General features: G+C 45.3%; 1 protein-coding gene across 17 annotated transcripts in view; it reads left to right on the top strand.

Moving 5' to 3' along the window:
- LOC123994671 (forkhead box protein P2-like) overlaps positions 1-10,000 on the top strand; it is a 118,604-nt gene that overhangs the window by 70,312 nt on the left and 38,292 nt on the right. For all 17 annotated transcript variants that reach the window (XM_046297566.1, XM_046297565.1, XM_046297570.1 and 14 more), the window contains one exon: positions 153-242. Coding sequence is in view for 15 of the 17 variants with exons in the window: in XM_046297565.1 (XP_046153521.1) it covers positions 153-242 (90 nt within the window). In the remaining 2 variants the exon portion in view is untranslated. The remainder of the gene's footprint in view (positions 1-152; positions 243-10,000) is intronic.

Here is a 10,000-nt window from a genome sequence, read left to right as displayed (position 1 = left end):
TCTCTCTCTCTCTCTCTCTCTCTCTCCCTCTCTCTACCCCCTCTCAATCTCTCCCTGCTCTCTCTCTCTCTCTCTCTGTCTCACTCTGTCTGTCTCTCTCTCTCTCTGTTCTCTCCCTCCCTATCCATGTTCTCTTCCCTCTCTCTCTCCAGGCCCTACAAGCAGCGAGACAATTACTCTTACAACAGCCAGGCAGTGGCCTGAAATCTCCAAAGAACAAGGACAAACAGCGTCCACTGCAGGTGAGCAGCATGGTCACTAATCTCTTAAATCCATCCATAATACATGGTGTCTCGGAAAGAAGATTTCCTCTGCTTCACAAGTGTGTTTGATTAGGCAATGCAGTTCTGGAACCTGTCATTGGAATTCACAAACCTGAGACAACCTGTCCTCAAAGCAAGGCAAGCTCTTTTATACACAAAGAAACAAATCGGCCTTTGCCAGCCTCTGTTTTTCCAACTTTCGATGGTCAAGTCTCCACACATTTTCTTATGTCCTACCTTTCACCAGATGCTATAGAATCAGGGTCGGGGTTAAAGACGAGAAGGTTTTATGAAGTATTCTTTCTTTACGCGAAGATGAAGGTCATGGTATTTGCAAGTGAAAGAAGGAGGAAGTGAAACATCAAGGATCTTGCAGATCCAGAGGAGACGTATTTGCACGTCAGATTGAACACAAGGGGTTGTTAAAGGCAGCTCATTGGCCTCGTTGATCCACAGTTTACTGTCTATTTCTGTTTGTCAGTGATTTGGAGAAAGGTCACAGTCATACTGCGTCGTCCTGCTCTTTTCTTCTTTCCTTCACTCCTCCTCTTATTCCCTCGTTTATTCCTGTTTATTCCTCCTCTTATTTCCTCGTTTATTCCTGTTTATTCCTCCTCTTCTTCCCTCGTTTATTCCTGTTTATTCCTCCTCTTCTTCCCTCGTTTGTTCCTGTTTATTCCTCCCCTTATTCCCTCGTTTATTCCTGTTTATTCCTCCTCTAATTCCCTCGTTTATTCCTGTTTATTCCTCCTCTTATTCCCTCGTTTATTCCTGTTTATTCCTCTTATTATTCCCTCGTTTATTCCTGTTTATTCCTCCCCTTATTCCCTCGTTTATTCCTGTTTATTCCTCTTATTATTCCCTCGTTTATTCCTGTTTATTCCTCCTCTTATTCCCTTGTTTATTCCTGTTTATTCCTCCTCTCCATCCACAGTCACACAGGATCTATCATTCTGCTCATTTAGTCAATAATAAGACAGTTATTTGCTCTGCTAGCTTCACAATTATGCGAGCCCCTTGAAATTTGCGACTGCTTCTCAAGCTTTTGGGGGGGGGGGGGGTAAAATTGAAGTGTGAGAGTGTGTGCCCTCCACTCATCTAATAAGTGCTATCAAGGAGCACTGGCTTACCTCATTACTACCCCTGTGCGTTTAATGAGAGATGGGGGTTGGGGGGGGGGAATTGGTGTTAACCTCATCGTTAATATTTTTCACATAGTCTAACAATGGCGACACCTTCAATTGGAGTCACAGCCCTGTGTACCTCATGACATGGTGGCGAATATATAAGGTGCAAGCAATGTGCCACCCGTCGTCACACGTTCTCTTTCATTTCCATCATTCAAATCGAGAAAATGTGTCTGTGTCGAGAAATGTTCCTATTATCTCGCATATTCATTCATGGATCATTTTTCTTTTGTGCTTCGTGCCTAGAAATGAGCATTACTGTCAGTTTGAAGATATTCATTGTTTATCGTACAAAAGGCGCTCTATTCTCTATTTCTATGCACTATTGTTAGGTCCATAGCGTTTCTCCAGTTGGGTGTACTGCATGCAGAGAATAATGGGTTTCACAACCCAGTGAGTGATCTGCAAATTGCTGTACTTGTGCAATACTTGTGAGGATTGGGGAATAGTATCAGATGGGGGTAAGTCTCTGTGATAGCACTAACAGCTGGTCTATGACTGATCCACAGGCTCTAATAACAGCAGAGAATGGTAAATATTGAATATTTACATTTGCTTACTCCCATCCTCTCCTCATGTTAGCGATATGAATCAATATGAATCGGGGGGCCGTGTGAGCGGCGTGTAGTGACTCTGGTTAATCCATCTGTTGATCCGTCCTTTATCGATGTCTTCACCTCTTTGTTTTAATGTCCAGACTGAAGGTCTTTGTTGAGAGGTAGTAGCATAGGTTCAGGTGTATATCAACTCAACGCCACTGGGTCGCTTCGGTTTGGTCCCTCTTAGCTGTATGATTTGATTTCTGAATCCACCATTTTGACTTTCTATTGTTCTTTTGTTCATATTTTCTATTTTATCATTTAAAACGGGCCCACGCCGCCCAAGAGATTCGCAATGACACTGTCAAATGCTCATTTGGGACACTTTTATGGAACGGTATCGCCTATCATTCCAGTTGAGTTTACCCAACCATCTTTATTTACCTGGATTACAAGGCCGGAAAAGCTCCAGAACTCCCACGCTTCAATAGTACCTGTCTTGGATTGAGACACTAGCAAAACTAGCTGCATGTGTTCCTCTGCAGGTATCAGAGAAATTGATCCCCTTGTCTTATTAAAGCAGCTAGAAACATGGAATGGATTAATATGTGTGTGACAGGCCTGCTTACTGCTTATACGCGTCTAAGTCACTGATAAATCCCAGCGTTTTCCAGTATTTAAGAGCAGGGAAGACGATACACTGTAGATTATTTAGTACACAAGCATATAAACGCATCAGCTTGCAATTTTAATTACTTGTATTCACGGCTAAAGGCTCTCGCCTGACTAATTCTATCCGGAGGTTCATCGCGGTGTTGACGTGGCGACACAAGCTGCTTTTTCCACATTTGCGTAATGTGACAGGTCTATCATTACCCAGTAAGCCCATGGGAGCGCTCAATAAACACCTATTTCTCCCAGTAAATCCCCTCGCCTTCACCATGCTGCTTACAAGGATTTCCCAAGGCACACAACACCTCTCTGGTCTCTTTTCTACTGCTCTACTCTCCCTCTCACTGTGGCAATATTTATCTCCCCGAACGCATTTTATACACTGACATTTAGGATACAATTAAAGAGACGGGCGAGATGACGAATAGGGAAGGGAGGATTTACCGAGGCCTTTGCAATCTGACAATTGTTCTCCCGAAACAAGTCAACATCTCAAGTTGTCAGACGGCGTCAATGAGGCCCTTGTTGGCTCGTTTGTTTTCTATTGTCTCAATGAGGCCCTTGTTAGCTTGTTTGTTTTCCATTGTCGGAGGATGATTCCCTCCTGCCTTGATGTGGGCTAGGCCCTAGCTGCCTTAGCAATTCACCTGTGATGTATGTGCATGTAGCACACTGGGTACACCGCAAAGCCTGGCACGCTGACACATGTATAGTGTGTGCGTTGAATAACGATGGCGCCGTGCCGTGTGGGAGGCACGTTGGGTGTTCGGGGAAGGATTGAGTAAACAGCTGTATCTGGGCTGGATCAGCCCGTACGTGTCGGTGAGTGAGGGGCTGCCATGGCGATAGGATATGTCTCGTTGATGTCAGCGTTGTATACAGCATAAAAGAAGGTGGGGGTGATCCGCTGACCACCTCTGGAGACCGTTGGAGAGGGTTGCCCAACACACACACACACGCGCGCGCGGTGCGAGAAGGGCATTAACGAGGTGATCGCACAGCGCTGTAGATGAACAAAGGAGGTCTTCACTCTGTGTGTCAAAGACACCCTGTGGTGGAATAGCTAGCTAGACCCTCCATGCCTCTTCACATTATGCAACCCAGACAAAAGATCCGTGCCATAGGTTAATATTGGATTTGCCCCTCAGCTCTATTAGCATAGAAGACATCGCAGACTCCCAGGTCCCTCCTCGTTGACTTTCCCTGACTCTCTAGTAGCTAATGGTTAACCGTCAGCCATCCAAAAACCTGAGCCGTGACCGGTGTTTAGAAAGCAGTTTCTCTTTTATACAACGTTTTTAAGGATCAACCAAGACCATATCATGTTTTTAAGGCAGCTTAACAGTAATGACACCAAGTACCATGCCACCAAATTCACCTTGAGTGAATATGCAGTGTACAGTGGTTGAACTCTGAACTGTGTCAAATGACTGACTGTTGGCTGTTGGTTGGTTTTATGGATGAGAGGAGCTGTATTATAAATATGATGTTAGTTCTTGCCTTTCTACGTGGTTTAGTGACTCCAGATCTGCCTCCCAATCAGACTGTGGCCACTGGGCCATCCTGTGGGTGTCACTGCTTTAAAGGTCGCCGCCATACATCTCATCACGGTGAAATATCCCTACGCCACTTTCCTTAACATCCATCTCACTATAGTCCCCCATCTGGAACGCAGAACTCTTGAGAAAAGGCTACAGAGATATAGGCTGAGGACGTAGGCTAAGGATGGAGGATGGTGTTCCACATTTCCCTGTATTAATATCTGCTCTGCATTCCTCCTGCCAGTGGCAGGTTCTCAAAGTAGGAGAGGAAAAAACGATCACCGCAGACTAACATTTTGTTATTATTCATGACGAAACCTTCTGTTGACTTTTGGAGGAGGAGGAGGAGAGAGAAAAAAAGTGTCAGCACATTTTTACTCGAACACCCCCGGTGTGACTGCATGCTTTTGTAACAAGAAAACACTCTTTTATTTCCCCCCCCATCTGTGTTAGTTACACACACCTACAGGACAAGATTGCAAAATTGCGAGGACAGAGGAGGTTCATCATTGTGATGCAAAGTAAGTCGAAATATAACCCCAAGGCGAGTGGAGGCAGAGTAGAAAAACATGAAGGAAGTGCTACGTCCCCAGACCTTTGATGTAGCAGCAACACGTTTACCTTCTGACAGAAGATGCATGGAAGCAATGAGCGAGTTATACCAGACCCTTACACATGCAATCTGATTATTCTGGCCTGGGTGTTAATTGGATACTAACTCGCAGATCTGGCACGAGTAGCAGACCAGGTGTTGGGAAGCCTTTCCAAGTGACGAACTATAATTCACTGAGCTCCTTGAAGCACTTGAAATTTAGCTGGTGTCATTTGATGAAGCGGCTGATCCGGTGGTCTCTGTAGTACCTGGCACATCACAAGGCAGACTGGCTGTTCCCTCCAAGAGTACCAGCTACTGCGGGACACGCCAAGATACCTGCTGGGAAATATCAACTGGTAAAGACGGTACGGAGAGCTATTGTGATAATAGAGTGTCTGCTCCTCTCCACAAGAGGTTATTTACACTTTTGTAGACACTGTTGTAGTGACATATTTGTCCCTTATTTTTTATTTATCCATTATTTTGCCAGGTAAGTTGACTGAGAACACGTTCTCATTTACAGCAACAACCTGGGGAATAGTTACAGGGGAGAGGAGGGGGATGAATGAGCCAATTGTAAACTGGGGATTATTAGGTGACCATGATGGTTTGAGGGCCAGATTGGGAATTTAGCCAGGACACCGGGGTTAGCACCCCTATGATAAGTGCCATGGGATGTTTAATGACCACTGAGAGTCAGGACACCTCCCATCCGAAAGACAGCACCCTACACAGGGCAGTGTCCCCAATCACTGCCCTGGGGTATTGGGATATTTTTTAGACCATAGGAAAGAGTGCCTCCTACTGGACCACCACTCCCAGCAGCATCTGGTCTCCCATCCAGGGACCAACCAGGACCAACTCTTCTTAGCTTCAGAAGCAAGCCAGCAGTGGTATGCAGGGTAGTATGAAAAGGGAATCAGGGTTATCTACACAGAGATAGATATGTTTTGAAGGACTACTGCATCTACCATAACCCACATCTATTTTATTAGAGGACTTCATGCAATTGGTGTCTTTATCTATTTAGCTCTGGTCCTGACAATCTGTAGTATTGATCTCCTAATCCGAAGTGTGTGTGTGTGTGTGTGTGTGTGTGTGTGTGTGTGTGTGTGTGTGTGTGTGTGTGTGTGTGTGTGTGTGTGTGTGTGTGTGTGTGTGTGTGTGTGTGTGTGTGTGTGTGTGTGTGTGTGTGTGTGTGTGTGTGTGTGTGTGTGTGTGTGTGTGTGTGTGTGCAAGTGCAAGAGCAAGAGCAATTACATTATGTATTACGTTCTGAAAAGTAAGCAAAGCTTACAAGGAGGGAAGGAGGCCTGGTAGGAAGCCTTGGTGGTCTGGCCTAGAAGTACCCCCCTATCAATAAGAGCCTGGCCACCATTGGCAGTAATTGGTTAGTAAATGAGCAGTGTCAGCTGAAAAGGGACTGGAGGGGTCAGAAGTTCAGCAGCTCAGAGGGAGTCTGTAGTTTGGGGCCCTTGGCCCCTGGGGAGCCCGGGATTGAGATGAATTAGAGGGGGACACTGGAGGAATTCCATCATCTCTCTCTCTCTCTTTCCTCTCTCTATCCCTCTCTCTTCTCTGGGCTAAAATGGGTCTAGCACCTTAATTAACACTGAAGCTTGTTTCTGCCAAGCAGCTCAAGTAATTACCACCTGATGCCCCTCCATTTCTCATTTTATTTATCTAAACAGTATCTGTGGCAGCACTGAGACCGTTTAGCTCGTGCTGAAGAGGCCCTTATGTTATTCACTCCATTCACCATCCCATCTCCGGCCCTGTTTATGCCTCAGTCCCACATCTAATCGGGAACTTCCCCCACTTATTACCGCTAAGTGAATTCTAGGGAAATTGAGAGAAATTCATGTCTTTTTTTACCCCTGAATTGTTTAAGTTTTAACTCTGATACAGTGGGATATCTCCGACTCCGGCCTTTAGTGTAATTTGATCATAAATCCATTTGTCGTAGAGATAAGCCCAAGTGGGTATAATCGGCGAAGGTGCATTCATCTGCCCATTGGTCCGGTTCGATGCAGAAAACCACCGAGCGCTGGTGTGTTTTTAATCGCACAATTCTCAGTCAAATCAAACAAAATACGAGGCCTCTCACCGGAAATAAACCGCAACTGCTGCCTTGGCGTCTAGAGGTGCCTGATCACTTCTCTCCAGAGAAGAAGTTGACCTTTTTGCAGCCGTGAAGAGGCTTGTTCGTTCTCTTGACTCGGGTGTGTGACGAGCGAGAGAGAGCACCTTAATGATGTGCTTGTTCTTGTGAGGGGCAGCCAATGTTTTCTCATCAGGATCCAATTTAAAGGTCCTTTGTTCTGCACTCAGACCTTGGAGCTAAGCAGCAAACCACACGGCCTCCAAAGTTCAAGTTGATGGTCGTCGTCTTTCCTATATGCCTTCCTCTGCTTTCGTAAGGCAAAGGAAATCAACAAATAGGGAGCGAACAGAGAGCGCCCGAGACGGCTTTGATAGCCATGCCATGTGTCGTTTTGTTTATAGTCCTGTTAACCTACATGCCAATGATATGATGTGTTACTTTTGAGGATTTGGAGTAGGACCATTTGGGAACAATTTGCACATATAAACAAATTATAAAGATCCATTTCTGTTATTACCGTCCCCCCCCCGGTTACCATCCTCAACTGTAGCTCATTTTCGAATGATTTAAGGAATCCCGTCAAGTTTTCGTTGTTGTTATCATAGTAGATTGGTAGCGTGGTTCCTTTGGGATGACAGAGGAGCTGGCTAGCCTAGCCTAGCGTTGTCGGATGTCACGGTGGTGGTCTGATCCTGTGCGCGAGAGGACCGTTCGTTGTCTGCCCGTGTTTATGACGCGACGGTCCCTGTAAATGCTCGTTACTTTTGTCCCTTCGTGGCAAAATCATTTCGAGGAGAAGCAATTCAGCCTCTGTTCCTTTCAATCCACTGCTCTTGTCAATCAACCGGCCCGGGCTGCGGTATCCTGCGGAATGGAGGTGTTATATTCCCGGCAATTATCATGTCATATACTCGAAAATGTAAATGAACGCGTGTAAAATGAAATGTACGGGTTGTCAGTGAAGAATAAGAACCAGGAGAGCAATTACTTATCTATCGTCTTTCATCTTGGAGGCTCTGATACGTCAAGCAGAAAAGCATTCCGTTAAATGCCTGGAATTAGCTTTGTGTTGGGGCTTCAACAATGGACCGAGGGCCGGGGCCTTCCCCTCCTCCGCCTCGCCTGCCTCTCTTTTTGTTTGGGGAAGAGCGATGAAACGGAGATGATTATCATCCATCACCCGCTAGCTAAAAAGCTAATGAAAGCGGGAAAGCCACTTCCTTGACTTCATTTGTTGCCTGTTTTTGGCTTTTGAGTCCCCTTGTTTTCCTTGTCAGCGTTCATGGGCTTACACCTCTTACAGAACACATGGCGTTTAGTGGTGTCGTGATTCATTATGTGGTCTTGTGTGGTTGTGTCTTTTCAACTATTTACAGGTTTACATTTCAAAACCCAGACTCACACCAGGTCCCCCCCCCCCCCGTTTGTCAACCACATGAACCATAGGATCCTCATTCAAGCAGCCAATGAATGGGTTTAAATGAAAGCATTGTCATCCTGTCCCCCACAATTCAACGGGGCGGCCCCCAGTGTAATTACACGTCTCAGATGTATCTTAAGGTTTTATAACACTGACGGTGGAAGCGCGGCGCATTTAGTCACATGCAGATGTTTCGTTGGTGACTTTGGTTGCTTTGTTCGGCCGCTTTCTTTTGTGTCTCCTCAACGAAGTGCAGAAGAGAGTGAGGCTCCTGCTATCACACAGCAGCCTTCACAGACACACACTCGCGCCCGCCCACACACACACACACACACACACTCTCTCTAAGACCCTAATGAACAATGGTGGCAGGCTAGGATTTGTTTGAATATGAATGTGGCGGTGCGGTTGGGTGGGGTGGGGTGAGGTGGGGTGGGGTGGAGGAGGATGGGGCTGGGGATGGAGTTTGACCTTCAGCTGTGATTTTCAGTTCATCAGGATTAGTCAAGCTGGGCGACCAGGAGCGCTAATGCATAATGACTTCTAAAATGAAAAATGTGTAGTGACCATGCAAATGTCTCAGCTAATCAAAGAGGGGAACCTGGGCCGAGGAGAGGAGAGAAGAGCAAAACAAGGACGTGTCAAGGCCTGAGAGATGGGAGGGGGGGGGGGGTTGAGGGGAGGGGGTACAGGGAGAGATGTATGGAAAGTAATCAAGCAGCTTGATTAAACAGTAGCGTTAGACTTTAGGGGGACAGGAGGGTCTTATTGGCCCTTACTGTCAAGCCGTCATCGTATACTGGCATAGCGACGATGCGCTAAACGATGTCGCAATTAGCGAGGGCTACGGAATGGCCACAACCACACACCGTAATATTCAGTATAGTCCTATTCTATAAAGACGCCTGCAAGAGATTTAATTCACCTTATCTTAGCATACGATACTATTTGGTACACTATTCTGCGTCTGCAATGGTTGGATGTGTCATATCGGAGCCTGTGTAATAGAATATGAAAATGCCTAAAGCCCTTGCAGTCAAAAATAACACTTTCAGATTAAACCGTGTCCCCAACAGGTGTCAGTTAAAGTTTCAAATTCCTTTATTCGGCAGCATAGCAGAGTAAACAAACTCATCCCAGCGTTTGTTTTCATTCCAGTCATTGTAAAAAAATAAATATATATGTTTAAATACCAGGCATGAAGAATTGAACAAGAAGTGATATATTAGCATTATAGCTACATTCCCCTGTTTCTATGTGCTTCATGCAGGCAATCAAAGTGAGAAGCAAAGGAAAGTTGGCTCTTTCTTGCTTTGTTATTGATCTGTTGTCTGAGAAAGTCACTATCTACTCTCTAATACGGCAGGCAGGTTTGCCGAGTGGTTCGAGCGTTGGGCTAGTAACCAAAAGGTTGTTAGATCAAATCCCCGAGCCGATAAGGTAAAAATCTGTCGTTCTGTTCAGGGAACAAGGCATTTAACCCACTGTTCCGAGTCCGTCATTATAAATAAGATATTGTTCTTAACTGACTTAAAATAAATAAAGGTCAAATAAATAAAGGTCAAATAAAATAAATAATAAATAAGGCTGAGAAATATATATCTTTGTTTTGTTTTAGTGAAGTTCTCTCTAGCAGTTTTGACAGCAGCTAGTAATTGAATGATTCTTATCGCCTATAA

Source organism: Oncorhynchus gorbuscha, linkage group LG14 (assembly GCF_021184085.1).
Source record: "Oncorhynchus gorbuscha isolate QuinsamMale2020 ecotype Even-year linkage group LG14, OgorEven_v1.0, whole genome shotgun sequence".
Lineage (NCBI taxonomy): Eukaryota > Metazoa > Chordata > Actinopteri > Salmoniformes > Salmonidae > Oncorhynchus > Oncorhynchus gorbuscha.
The sequence above is the reverse complement of the archived record's forward strand: the minus strand, read 5'-3'. Positions and strand labels throughout refer to the sequence as shown.